A 15,623-nucleotide genomic window follows, 5' to 3' on the forward strand; every position below is an offset into this window, starting at 1 on the left:
TATGTAGTCCTACATACAATATTTGTGCATTGCTGGTGCTGGTATGATCAATATCATTGTTTGGACAAACTGACGTGCATTTGGAGGGAGTGATAACACGAATGGTGGAACAAATGAAGTGCTTGAAAACGCATCGGTGATATTAAACTTGTGTCAAAAAGGAACATTCCCTACGAGCCAGAGAACTTCATTCGAAGTGATGAACAATTTACAACAAACTACATTTTTGAATCAGTTACTGCCCTTCTAGCAGTGAGAATAGCCAAGAAAGAGGAGGAGACAAGCAAGAAGATATACATCAAAACAAGAGTCGAACCCATGACCAGGACCAGAAAGCAATCTGCCGTGACATCTAACTCTTCCACTCTTCTTGAACTAATGTACTCAGCTGAGCACTGCATTCAGAAAGACACGATTAGAAAGAAGAGGAACCAAGCTGTTTGTTTGCTTTGAGGAAGAAAGCTTAGTGTTGTGAAGAACTGTATAGAGTTCTATGATGTAAATACTCTAAGTTTAAGGAGCGTACATCCAGTGTTCTGAAGTAGTGTAATACAGTGTTGGGATAGTGCTAAAATGATATGCTGTGTATCATCAGTAATAATTATTATTATTATTAACAAACCAGTGTACTACAATACTATATAATCAATCATGCGTAGGCAAATTCAGGTAAGCTTTGAATAACATTTAAAAATACCGCATTCTGTCTAACGGTAGTGATGGTGTTTTAGGCTCTAAAAAACTATGTTCTGTGTAATGTGGAAGCTTGTCTAATTCGGAAAAAACCTTTGGTCCCTTGCAATTCCACTTTGATCAAGTTTTACTGTATTTGTCTTTTTGAGGTTGACCTAAGTCCATAACTTTATCATTTTCAAGCACTGTAACATTTTCATTACAGTCTATGGGTTTCCTGCTATCAATGCCAGATCATCAGCAAATCTGATATACTCAGTAAGTCGTCCCCCAACTTTTACTCCCATACCAGAAACCATTAAGGACAGATTCAATATAAGCTCAGCAAAAACATTAAACAGTCCTAGAAAATGCAAGCATCCTTGTCTCCCAACTTTACGGATCTTTGCACAATCTGTAGGTTATTTCTGAGCCAGATGACAGTGGTCTGATATAGATACAGATCTAAATTATAATAATTATTTGTTGGGGACCCACTTAGTTCAAGAAGAAGGAACTACTTTTGCCAATTTACCTTACTAAATTCTTTGTCATAATAAAGGAACGAAAGAGTAGAGTAGGTAAAAACAACATTTCATATCAGTGAGGTCCACATGCTCTTTATATAAGCATGAACATAAATAAAAATTGACTGATATAGCCACTTAGCCTGAATGTATCTAAGATAACAAAACCACATCATTGCTATAAAATATATTTGCCACAAAAATTAATAAGTAGGCCTACGGTATGTGACAAGTATTTCATTAATCCGAACTTGCAAGAGGCTTAATACTTTGTAGATCGGAGGATTCATTGTCACTTGCATCATTAGAATCCTCTCCTAAATTAATCACAAATTCATCACACTTCTCACACACGGTCGCTTTTCACCCAAGATGGTAAAACAATCGATGGTGGATAATTCTCTCTGTGCACTGTAAACACTTGTAACAGACACACTAATGAACTTTGATGTCTTATCATATTATCAATTATATCCTCGGGATACTTTTCCGTAAACTCATTAAATACATTTAACACAATAGTTTTCTCTCCACTTTTCAGAGGTTTCCCTCTTGTATGTTTCACATCAGCTGGAGCCACTCTAGCCATTGCAGCAAACTGCATCAAGGTCATGCACTCATGACCACCTTGCAGCTTGCAGACAAATACAGGATTTCTCTGATTAGATATCGGATGTTTAAGATATTGACCAGAACGTTAGAACAATAATATTATTTTCAATTGGTAAAACACTTTCTCATTCAATACATTATACCTCAAACTTTCAGAAACAACTCGTTACAATCGTATACAGTAGACGTCCGTTATAGCAAGAATTCATAACAGCGAAAAATTTACTTGCTATAGTGGATTGTCGTAATATCCGATTTTTGTATAAAAGTCGGAAAAACTCCCATACACATAAAAATCAGTATGAAACAGCAATCAGTTTGTTAAAAACTTGCGTTTCCGCAGATGATATCCACAGTACGACTTGTTTGCTATTTTTCGAAATCCGATACTACATGAAAGTGTATGTTTAATTTCATTCTGAAAAAAATATAGTACCGTATTTCTCCAAATCCAAGATGAACCCCACTTTTTCCTTCCAAAAATTTAAATCAGGCTCAAAAAGGACTTTGTAAAATCATATGAATGCCTTTGTCATACAGTAGGCCTACGCAATTTTAGACTATTTTTAGCCGCCGAACATTAACTTCCGTCATGCCCTTTTTTTTTTTTTTTTGCGGCTGCACAATTATTCTTTATTTCCATGGGTTTAAAGACCATTAACTTAAAATTGGCATCATAATACCGAAGAAAACCCATTGAAAATTTGCCAACAATAACTATTCCATGCGTCTCTACAATACGATGATCCATCCGGAAATTATTCTTGCTGTCTATAAAACTGTAACTTTTACTCAGCGTCAGCTATAACAGGCTACCACTACACACACGTCTCGCTTGCCGGGTTCGGACAAATTCACAGGCTAGCAATGTATAGGCCTAATCGCGGAGGTTGAAAGTCAACAAACGAGTTTATTGCGCCACGGTATGGCCATTCTGCCCTTGCGTTTTTCATGCACATACCTTACAATTTCATCTTCGACTTTTTTAAAGCGTCCCTGTTGCGGAACTCTGAATGCATTTTTCATACACTACGCATTTTTTTAGCTCCTTGTCTTCACGCTAACGCCAAATATTGGCTTTAGTTAAGCCTATTCCGTATTTTCTTGTGGCCACACAATTATTCTACATTTCTGAGTGTTTAATAACCATCAACTTAAAATTGGCATCATAATATTGACTAGAACCCACTGAAAATTTGCCGGCAATACCTTTGCCACGTATCTTTACAATACAACTATCCATCACAAAAATATTCCTGCTGTCTAGAAAAAAAATTTACTAAGCGTCAAGCACAACAGACACGTTATAACTCTGCCACTGAATAGCCACGGCCTTTCTAAGAATTTGAAGGTTCGCATGTTTTGATGCCATTCTGCAGATTTGAGAAACGTTTCTGAGATCCAGTGACGTGACACACAGGCAGTGTACAACCGGTTGTCGCGGCTAGCGATGTAGGCTATAGTAAAGAGGCGGCCGTTATTTTGTCAACGAGTTTTGTGCGCGTGTGAAAAGAAGCACCGTGATTACCGTGGTAGTTGCCAGTGGTATCCATTAACTTACTATTAGGCTGCGAATGCAAGACAACCCTTGAGTTTACGCATGAGATTCTGAGGAGAAAAAGTCTTGGATTCGGAGAAATACGGAATCACTCCAGAGGTTTCTGTGGCAAACACTTCAGTTTTCTTCTTCAAACGGCGTCACCCAACCTAACAGTATATGAAAACATATTTGAAACGCATGTAGAGAAATGATAACCTCCTCGCGAAAACTTTACATGTAAATAGCCTTTCCAAAATTTAACTAGACGCGAGAAAATATGAAATATCCTCTGAAATCAGTGATGTATTCTGCCATATCTTGAGGTGTATCACATTCTTACTTAATTTACGTACATAACATTAAAATTAAGATATCGTTTACTTCAGTCTTTATTTTTAATGAGTTAACAACTGCTATCAGCCACGTTATTTACGTATTTATTACGAAAACGTGTTATCCTCTTTCATTTCGAATTTTCTTTATGGAACAGCAGTCGACGGGTATTACTAATCGACTCCAACATCGCCTTCAAATGTCGACGAGAGAACTCGCTAGTGCACATAGCGAGGAAACGATGCCGACGGTAATCGATCGCATGCAATATCATCACTAGGGTGCATAAGTATCGGTAACGGAAAAAAACGCACAGGCTTAATTGCTCGTAATAATGGATGCGTCAGTAATAGGGCTCTTACTGTAACTAAAGGACGATACACAGTTTAATATAGGAATTTTGACGGGACAGAAAAAAATCATCGCTATAGCAGAGTTCATACGCCATACTCGCTATAGCACTTCTACTGTATTTAAATTCAGAAATGGACTATTTATTGGGCGAGTGGACAAATAAGGAAATGCTAAGTGGTCGAAGTCGTGTGGTTTTGTTTACACCTTTATTCTCTGGTTGGAATGAGGATAAAGGTTTCTGCCCGCATTTAGCATTCTTTTTCCTAGGCAATGTAAGGAACCAATTGCCCCATGAGTCGACAAGTTCTTACAAAAGCCGAACTAGGTGTTAACCAGATACTGCTTAATCTCTCTCTATAGTCATCAGCTGTGAGGCTGATTGGCAGCAGCTCTCCATTCTTCACGTTCCTCTGCTTTCCTTTTCAGTTCATAGTAGAAGTCAGATCTCATGTCATTTAATATTTGCTTCATGTACTCTAATCTTGGTCGTCTCTATAATTTTTTCCCCCCTCTATGGAACCCTCTATTATTTTCTTCAATAACCCATCACGTCTAAGTATATGGCCTATCAGAAGATTCTGCTGTCATTTTATTTGTGTCATAAAACATCTTTTCACTCCTGCTCTTCTAAATACCTCTTCAGTAGTGATCATTTCTGTCCAACTAATTTTCAGTAATCTCCTATAGCACCAAGCTTCACCAAGCTTTTTTCCCCTTGCACCTAATGCCCAAGTTTCACTAGCAAAAACAGCAATACTCCATTTCTTTTTTCAGTATGTGCAACAGGATTTTCGATGCATGAGGGATAAGGCTCTGAGTACTGTGCCTTCTTCAACTGCTCTTCCTTCTGCAACAGATGCTGACCAAATCAACTGAGCTGGTTCTGCATTTAGATCCTCAACATATTTTCTCCAAAGTTCTTGTAACTTGTAACTGTGTGTGTGGTTTATCTTGAGAGTCTTGTATTAATCTGGTACAGAATCCTGTATATTTTCTAGTTGTTTCTCAGATTTTCCTGTAGACTAAATCTGTTCTTCCTTGATTTTCTAAGAGTTCGACTTCTAGACATTTTCACTGACAGAGTCTGTCAATTTCACTTTTCAATACTCGGCAATTTATTTTGCCTAGTTCCAACGGGTCATTTTTAAATTATCTTCAGGAAATCCAGGTAAGATTTTTTTTGTCTCAGTTAAAGTATGCCCATTAGTCAGGTAGCTTCGGTATTTCCTCATGACAATGACCTCTCTAAGAATAGCACACCCCTCACTCCTTCACAGAACATAGATGCGGGTAACCTTTTGAAACAAGAACTTTCACTATATCCTCATACTCTCCAGTGTTGTCACTTGAACAGCCTAAGCCTGCCCGCACACACTGACAAAATTCAGGCTATATTTAACAAAAAATAGCGTCCATTTGATAGGTTTTAGTGAAAGCTGGTTATCGCCATCAATTCCAAACAACATGGTTCGTCTTGATGGCTATAACCTCTACCGTCATGATCGTACAAATAAGAGGAGTGGAGGTATTGTTCTCTACTGTAGAAATGACCTGAAGAACCGTGTCATTTGTACCTCATCGACCGATGAATTGCCGAGAACGGAGTTTATGTTCGTTGAAGTAGTTGCTAGTGGACAGAAAATACTTATGGGAGTGGTCTACCGACCACCTAAAGTATCTTACTTGACCGAGTTTGAAACGCACCTACTTAACTTGCTACCAGCCTATCAACATATCATTATATTAGGCGACTTCAATACAAATCTACTTACGAAGAAATACGATACTAAGAAACTAGAAGACTTGTTTTCCTCGTGTTACTTGCCTATCCTTCCCTCTGACCCTACAAACCATGTACGTACTGCCAACATTTCCCACACCTTAATAGATCTCAAAGTAACAAACAACTCTCAGAAAGTGGTATCCCACGGACAAATTTCAGTACTGGGAGTGTCCACCCATGATCTTATATTTCTTGCGTACTCACTTCGTGTTCCAAAACATAAACCTAGGTATACAACGTGCAGGAATATGAAAGATATCGACATCTATGAATTAACCTGCACCGAAAAGACAGATCAGAACATCCCGCAAACCTAGTCCATGGCTAACCCCTGCAGTTAAAAATATGATGTCTCAACGTGATGCTCTTTACCGACATTTCAAACGTACTCAGGACCCAAATGACTATGAACAGTATAGAATAATTAGGAATAAAACTAATAAAAATCATCCGTAATCTTAAATTTAAATATGTTCGCGAATCAGTAAGTAACCTAAATACAGCTAGTGCCTGGAGGCATCTCTGAGCCATGGGCATAGGAAAAACACATGAACAGCTTCAGGTACCTGACATTCCACTCGATTTAAATGAGTATTTCACGGAAGAGAGCGCTCAGTCTAATCCCCTTAACAGACCACACGTAAATAACGTCCCAAGACCTGTCCCACAAAATCCCCCCTGCTTTGCCTTTCATATCGTCAGTACTAATGAAGTTAAGAAAGTCTTGTATTCTATTAAATCCAAAGCAAGCGGTGTCGACGAAATTCCTATTACTTTCATATATAATATTATTGACGCTATTCTACCCATTCTCACCCAAATTTTTAATTACTGTCTCAAAAACGGCACATTACCGACAATTTGGAAATACGCCAATGTAATTCCACTTCCTAAAAACCCAGGTTCGAAACTCCTATCCGATTACCGTCCCATTTCGATTCTCTCTCTCTCTCCAAAGCGTTAGAACGGTTGGTACATGCGCAAATATTGGAATACCTTCAGGCTCACTCTTTTCTTGACCCCCTGCAATCTGGCTTCAAGAAGGGTCATAGCACAGCCACTGCCTTACTCAAAGTGACTGAGGACATCAGGCAAGCAATGGACGAAAGACAAGTGACAATACTCACACTCCTTGACTTCAGCAGTGCTTTTGACACGATAAACATCCAGACATTGCTGATGAAGCTCAAATCGTTCTTCGGTAATGTTGCTTTAAAATTTTTCACAGCATATCTCACAGATCGTATGCAACGTGTTACACTACAAGATACTGCTTCTCAGTGGCGACTCCAGAAGGCAGGAACCCCCTAAGGTTCTGTTCTTGGCCCCCTTTTGTTCGTCCTCTATATAAATGATCTCGTCTAAAATAAAGTATAATAGATATTACCTCTTTGCTGACGACCTCCAGATTTACTGCCACGTTAATATAAATGATATATCGAATGCAATAAGAGATAACTCCGACCTTCAACAACTCAGTGTGTACGCCAGTGAAAACTCTCTCCTCCTCAACCCCAAAAAAACTCAAACAATTATTATCGGCTCTCAGAAATTATTAATCATCATGTATAAAAATTATGCTATTCCTCCAGTGACATTAAATGCCACCGTAATCCTGTTCAGTAAGGAAGTGAAGAACCTAGGTATGACCCTGACTGAAACTCTTGACTGGTCTGCACATGTAAGAAATACATGTAGAAAGATGTACGCGACGTTACACCCTCTAAAACAGCATAAGGACATTTTGCCACAAGACGTAAAGATAAAACTACTCCAAACTTTGATACTACCAATACTTGACTACTGCAACATTGTCCTCATTGATGCAACCCGTGAACAAACTATGAAACTTCAACGAGCATTGAACTCTGGTCTTCGATATGTTTTTAACTTGAGTTACGATGCTCACATAACTCCTAGCTACACATTTCTTTCCTGGCTGAAACCCGAGAGGTGACGGAAATTCCATGTACTTACGTTAATATATCGAACTCAGAAGGAAAATCTACCCAAATACATCTCTTCAGAATTCCCTTTATTATCCTCATTCCATAATTGTAACACTAGATCTGGCACTTCCCTCGCTATTCCCGTCAACCACTCATCAATATATAACAGATCCTTCGTTGTGGCTGGGTCACGACTTTGGAATTCACTCCCAGCTGCTGTCAGGAACTCAAACTCAATATTGAAATTTAAGACTGCATGTAGAGATTACCTGTTGAATACCGCTGATTGTCTCGTGTGATTGTTTCGTGTGTATGATGACGTATGATAGGTTGTGCGATTGTGATTTTTTAAATTATTATTATTATAGTGTAATGTACATAATTTTAGCTTCTTACGCATGTACATAGATCACTTTTATGGCCATACTTGTATTTCCCTTTATTTTATTAATTATTGTGTTCTCTTTTTTCATTGCTTATTTTTTTTTCAGTTTGTATCTTACTTTTTCATTATGACTTTGTCTCTCATTATCTATACGCTCCGAATTTTATTCTATTTTGTTTGTTGAACTCTGCTTTCTTTTTTCATTATATGTTGTCCAAATCTGTAATTTATGGCTTATCTTTGATTTTATGACAGAATAGTACATTTCTTTTATATATGTATTATCTGAAGATTAATTATGTGGTTAAGTGTAAGAGAGGGCTACGAGCCCTAACTTCGCCACTGCTAAAGTCAATAAATAAATAAATAAATAAATAAATAAATAAATAAATAAATAAATAAATAAATAAATAAATAAAGAATAATCTTTAGGAGAACCTTCTAGGTTATCCAAGGCTTTCAATTTATGCTTTCCAAAGTTCCCACCTTAAACCTGGCAGCATTTTCAATGGAGCATTTAAATGATGCAAGTAACTGATCTACCGTATAAGATTTATTTGCATGTTTCGCTAGTTGTTCATTAGCAGCTATATACTAATAAACAAATAAAAAACGTTTTTCAAAATTACCCTTCCAAAAATTAGCGTGTGGGAATTATTAAGTGGGAGGGATTATTCATGTATATATAGTATTGTTCTATCTGCCAGTACAGAAGAGTTTTGTTACTCTGAAAAAAATAAAAGATATTACTGTGGATTTCCTAAGGTTTATCATAGTTTTCACTAGTTAAGCTATCGTAGTGAATGACTGCAACTATATACCCATATGATGTGCTAAGTTACATTGTATTCATTCAATAATAAACAGCATTTTACTTACTAGGACAATATGTGAAATACCACCGTTTGTCTTGGCATTTCTCCATGGGACTAGGGCCATTATCACCACCAGGTAGGCAAGCTCCTAGTCCTGTACCTGAGCCATCATCGCACCAACCACACGCTGGATCACCACGGCATTCAGAGCACGTCGGGTAGAAACTGCACGCTGACTTACCTAATGATCACACATAACATACAAAATAAATAATATTTAATGATCAGAATCAGACCTTTATAAAAATTATAATTGGATTTCAAAAGGCATAATATTAGTTCACCCAAAGATCTTAAAGCATAACATCAAACTTGTCACCAGCAGCCAGAGAGATGACCAACGTTTACCTTAAGGTAAAGAAACAACCACCTCTAAAATAGATATGCCATTTTACACAGAATTCCTACGTAAGAAATGGAAAGGAACAAATAAGTGACAAATCAAACAATATATTATTAAATATTACATGATTTATCCTCTGTTTGTTCCTCGCCATTACTTATATTGAGTGTATGTCCTGCGTCCTAGTCTTTTAACTTGTATTCACCTTTATCTCTTTTTAACTCCTCCCTTTTCCTGTCTGTATCTGACACTTTCTTATCATCCTAAACTTTCCACATCAAGACTGAAGATCTATCAAGACTGCTCCTCAATGAGTGTAGATCCACCCTCCTGATGAAGCTGAGAAGCAGAAAAGCTCATCAGAAGCTGAGAAGAAATGGATGTAGAAGAACTGGAATTGATAAGGAGGGAGCCAACCTACTGTAGTTGAAAAATGTAGTGTATGAGGATGTCCTTGTCCTTTCGTGTTTTCATGTTCGGCCACGCCTTCTCTTTCTTTGCTCCCTCTACCCATCTGACCTGTCATGATTTTAATCCTATTAACAATTCCTAAACAGGTATGAGTGGTAATTTTTTATAAACATAGAAGAACTTCAACTATCATCAGAAATGTTTCGTACAATGGAAAAGAAAGAGCAGCATTGTATGTATGTGTATGTTCAGTCCGTCAGCGATGCCGCTGGTGGGATCCTCAACAGCTCTGCCATCAGCTGTCATAGATGGCCTAGGCATCACTGAAGAGGCGTACTAGGGGAATGAGGAGTGAGGTAGTTTGCTTTTGTCACCGAGCCAGAGCTGCTATTATATATCAGTCTGCCAAGCCCACTGAAATGCATACACCAACCGACCCTATGAGCAACATTTTCACACCATTCATAGCAGGGACTGGCTGCATAAGGATTGGCATTACTAGCATCGCTCATACCTCAATCACTTTCATATTGTCAAAGCCAAGGATAAGACAGAGATCTATGAAAGTAACAAAATTGCTCTACCCTATACCAGAAGACATAGTGCACTGCAAACACTAGGTCCTGCCAGCAAAGGCATAGAGCAGCATTACAAAGATAATTGAAGTTCATGTTCTTTCAAGAGGTCAAGCCCATGAAACTAAGAAGCTCTAGATTTTATTGTTTAAGAGCATAAAATAGAAATTCATTCCCTAGTGAAACATTCAATGTTAAAACTGTCATCATATGAATGTTGTAAACTTAGCTCAAGCAGACATGGAAGAGCCTACAGAAACCCATATTTGCTTTCTTACTGAAGACAACCCCATCACAGACATCCTGTTCTTAACCCAATCACATCATTTGACGACCCTAGCTCGTTATAGTTATTCGTGGCATATGAATCAAATGACGAGCTCTGCTTGTGGCGATGCACAGCTGTACATCAATCCATGTAGTTCAGTTACTAACCCACAGACGACACTTGTATACATTCTGAGCTGAAGTTTACACATGTGGCTTCGGTTTTTTCCCTTTCACCAGGTTCTCGCACACTTCCAGAACAAGAGATATGATAATCTTTTTTTCACATAATTTCGCTCTTGTCAGTTGCCATCATGGCATAAAGCAGATGCGCTGGTGTTGATGAAGAAGGAATACGGAAGCTAATAGATAGTGTTTTAGAGAGTGATATTGAAGGCAGTGATGTTTGTGATGACGAAATAGACCCTGCAGTACTTAGTTCGAGTACTAGCGATGTGTATAATAGTTCTGATGACATGGAAAGTGATGCAAATAACGATGGTGTACCGAGTCTTTCGAAACGAGCTCGTACCTCGGCACAGACTAACCTGACTGACTGGAACTGGACAAAAAGTGACAATAAACCTGTTATACGTAAGTTTAGTGAATACAGTGGGGTTAGTGAAAACTTAACGAAAAAGTTTGAAATGCAGCCACTATCTGAACTCTCAGTTTTTTGTGAATACATGAACCCTTTGTTTGACAAAATATCTGTCGAGACAAATTCATATGCAGAAAAACAGTTGAGCAATCCTGACAGGAAAAAGTTGAAAGACGATGACAAATGGTTTGAGACTACACCCGACAAAATTAGGGCATATTTTGCGTTAGTTATACTAATGTCACAAGTGCAAAAGTCAAGAATACAGTTATACTGGAGTAAAAACAGGAGTATAAACACTCCTATTTTTCGTAAAACCATGAGCAGGGGAAGATTTATTATTATTTCACGATTTTTACATTTTGTTGACAATGAACAAGTCGATAGTAGTGACAAACTAATAAAGATTAGGCCTGTAATACATTTCTGCTCCAAATTTTCAGAATTATATTTACCTTCACAAGACATTGCTCTAGATGAAAGTCTAATGAAATTCAGAGGCCGCCTTTCACATGCCCAGTGTAATAGGTCTAAACGTTCTAGGTTTGGAATAAAAATTTACAAAATTTGTGAATCAAGTCTGTCTTTCAAAATTTATGTAGGTGATGATGTAACGGATCCAAGTCTGCCAGCAAGTACAAACGTCATGCTCAACATGTGTGAACCCTTGTTAGGCTGAGGACATACATTGTTTTTAGGTAACTGGTATTCTTTCCCAGATTTATTCAAAAGGCAGATGAATGTAATTGGAACTGTTAGACAGAACCGAAAAGACATACCTTGCGATATCAGTAAGACGAAACTAAAACGTGGAGAGTATGAGACGTGGGCTGCCAACAGTATGTTGTGTGTGAAGTGGAAAGATAACAAGGTTGTTTGCTTTCTCACCACTAAACACAAATCAGCTGACATGACAGGGACAGGCAAACTCAGGCGAAAGAGAGGACAAACTCCGAGGGAAGAAGTGATAAAGCCTAAGTGTGGCCTTGAATACCAGAAGGGGATGGGTGGTGTTGACCTTCAGGATCAGGTTACAGCTCTGTTCCCCGTCATGCGACGCACAGCGAAAGGGTATAGGAAAATATTCTTTTACCTCCTAGATATGTGTATTTTCAATTCCTTCACTGTGTATCACAAGATCGCTGCTAACAGAAAGATGAGCTACACGGACTTCTGAACTAGCATTGCACAGCAGCTACTAGAGACTGTTCAGTTGCCGGAGTAATCGGTTCGAGGTCGACCTTCAGCGAGCACCACCCCAACCAGATTACAAGCTAAATCATGGGCCCACTTTCCCATACGTATTCCCCCTACAGAGAAGAAATCAAAAAGTCACAAGAAGGTGTGTTGTGTGCTACAGCCGGGGTAAAAGAAGCGAAAGTTGCTGGCAGTGCAAAAAATGTGGCGTAGCTCTTCACTTAGAAGAATGTTTTGAGGTGTATCACACCCAGCAGACGTACTAAAATAGCGGTATTGGTAAGTTTATTACTTCGTTATCATGCATGCAAATTTTCAGAAAGGAATATTTACTGGTTGGTTTTCTATGATTTTCTAAATAATAGTGTGATGACGACGGCTGTAGAGCGATATTTAAATGCGATTTCTTAGTGAACTCCTATGGTATTTAAATGTGAGGCGAATGGGTTAAACCTATAATACCAATATAATGGTCCGTGATTGGACATTATAAATTTTCCAGCTAACTCATTCTTAGTTGCCTGCGTTTCGCCCTCGTGTGCTAAGTTAGGCTCATCAGTTGGGACTTAGCACACCACCCAAGACGCAAGGCTAGTGCATACCGTGGAGGCCACTGCATAGGCTACTTGAAGCCACCAGCAGTGCCAATGCACTATGAGAGCTATGTCTCATTTCCAAAATTTGATGCCTGCCTGGCCATCAGATAATAAATAAATAATAATAAATAAATACCATTATATTGGTATTATAAATTTACTCATTCGGGACAAATATTTTAAATTCCCTTTGGGAATCAACATCTGGGTTAAACCTGTTAGGAAAAGGCAGACCTAACAATGACATCAAACATCTCTCATTAAATGTAAACTGTCTTGTGTACATCAATGGAAGGAGGAGAGGTTCAAATCCTGTTGTATCAATAATAATGATGTTGAGTATTCAGCCTGAAAGCTGGCTTGATCCTCAAGATTTCTGCCATCAGTTGTCATAGTTGGCCTAGGTGCCAATGAAAAGGCATACTACGGAAACAAGGAGTGAGGTAGTTTCCTGCTGCTTTCCTCACACAGTTACTATTACATATCAGTCTGCCATGCCCACTGAAATGCATGCACCAACCGACCCTATCAGTGACATTTTCACACCATTCATAACACCGACTGGCTGCATAAGGAATAGCATTACTAGAATCTTTTTTTTTTGCTAGTTGCTTTACGTCGCACCGACTCAGATAGGTCTTATGGCGACGATGGGACAGGAAAAATGGCTAGGAGTGGGAAGGAATCGGCCATGGCCTTAATTAAGGTACAGCCCCAGCATTTGCCTGGTGTGAAAATGGGAAACCACGGAAAACCATTTTCAGGGCTGCCGATAGTGGGGTTCGAACCTACTATCTCCCGAATACTGGACACTGATCTTCATAAAAGGAAAGAAAAATTCCACCTAATCAATACATTTATTTTCTTGTAAAGTATTACAATCTAGGACCGGTTTCGACCCTTCATAGGTCATCCTCAGCTATATCAGAATCACATTTGCATTTCTATCTTATACCTCTGAAAGACCTTCATGATATATTGTTTCATAATTTTCAGTGAAAACTTATCTTAAAAACTTACAAATTTCTAAGCGTTGTGTTGAAATTAAAAATTAAAATTACAAAACTTTGTCTATTATATACATGCCCTTGGGCTGACAGAATGCATCCTTGGGTTGATTAAGCATCTATCTTAGGTATTGTTGCTTATTCTGTTGAATCGAATCCCTTTTATACTTATGTACAATCATGAATAGACTATCAGTAAAATTTGATAAATAAAGCTTGCGTGATAATTATAATAAAATATCATGTTACATCTTTATACCTTATTGCTGGAGTGATATTATTTTAGGCAAAATATAAATGCGTGTTGAACTCTATAAAATGTTTTTACATAAACACACTAATGTACTTTAAAGTCTAATCATTGTACTTCAAAGTCTAAAATACTTATTGCTTGGATCTTGCGTTGTTATGTGGTAAAATATTATAACAATTTGTCTTATATAACATCAGATATTGATAATGTTTAAATATGCCGTGTATGGTTGGCTTTAAATCTAATGATTAAATGTCAGTTCCTTCTTGCATAAAATTACAAGTTTCATATTATGTTGATTATGTATTGTATAAAACATAAATGTCTATTAAATTGAATGCTTATCATTTACTACGGAAGTTTTAAAAACACTTGAATGTCTAGTAATATAGTCAGTGTGTTTAGTGACACTGAAACGTGTTGGCCTTGATTCTTGCGTTATATTTCCATAATTTGCCTTTTTTTATATGTCGAATGTTGATCTTTATAGGTTCCATTTGTAAATAACAGCACTTTCCTATAATTGTGAAATGGATCAATATAAGCTTGATACGTGTTAAATTATGGAATATATGTGTGATTCAGTTCTGGCCTAAACTCTGGAGTTTTCTCCCATCAAATGCCATAAGACTGTGGTGGTTCCTTTCCCTTTTTTTTTTTTTAAGGCTGGTAAAGTCTGTAAGCCAAAATGAATGAAGTGAGTTAGATTTCAATAGAAGTGTAATATTGTGTGAATTTGTAAAGCCTGAATTAATTTACTTACTGCTGGATGTTTGAAATGCAAGTTTCTTGGCCGTTTGACGAGTAATGTACCTTGTACTGATGGTTCTAGTGTTGTCTGTTGTGAGAGGGGCGGATGGATAAGTAGGGGAGGTTGTTACGTGTGTATGGGCGGAGTCACTGAGGTTCGCTGTCTGCGCCGTAGCTTGTGTATGACGTCGTCTGTTGACTATTTTGACGTAGTCGTTTTTTAAGATAGGAACGATTTTATTGAACAAAATATTAGTTTTTTCAGATAACTCATTTATGTTATAATTAGGATTTGCATACTGATCTAGTGTTATATATAATTCTTCACTTATATTAAGCAAAGGACCTTTAGGTTCTACATTTAATATTTTTAAATCATTATTTATGTCCGTAAAATTGTGCTTATATTCATGCATATGTTGCCCTATTGCCGAGAAATGATTATGCCTAATTGCGTTTACGTGCTCATATTCTGCATTCTGTCAGCCCAAGGGCATGTATATAATAGACAAAGTTTTGTAATTTTAATTTTTAATTTCAACACAACGCTTAGAAATTTGTAAGTTTTTAAGATAAGTTTTCACTGAAAATTA

The 15,623-nt window shown here is 37.6% G+C and overlaps 1 protein-coding gene across 5 annotated transcripts in view; it reads right to left on the minus strand.

Moving 5' to 3' along the window:
* The window catches only part of dsd (attractin-like protein dsd), a 391,073-nt gene that overhangs the window by 171,548 nt on the left and 203,902 nt on the right, over window positions 1–15,623 (minus strand). For all 5 annotated transcript variants that reach the window (XM_067153649.2, XM_067153648.2, XM_067153647.2 and 2 more), the window contains one exon: window positions 9,035–9,211. In XM_067153649.2, the coding sequence (XP_067009750.1) occupies window positions 9,035–9,211 (177 nt within the window). The remainder of the gene's footprint in view (window positions 1–9,034; window positions 9,212–15,623) is intronic.

The sequence above is a fragment of the Anabrus simplex genome, chromosome 9 (assembly GCF_040414725.1).
Source record: "Anabrus simplex isolate iqAnaSimp1 chromosome 9, ASM4041472v1, whole genome shotgun sequence".
Classification (NCBI taxonomy): Eukaryota; Metazoa; Arthropoda; class Insecta; order Orthoptera; family Tettigoniidae; genus Anabrus; species Anabrus simplex.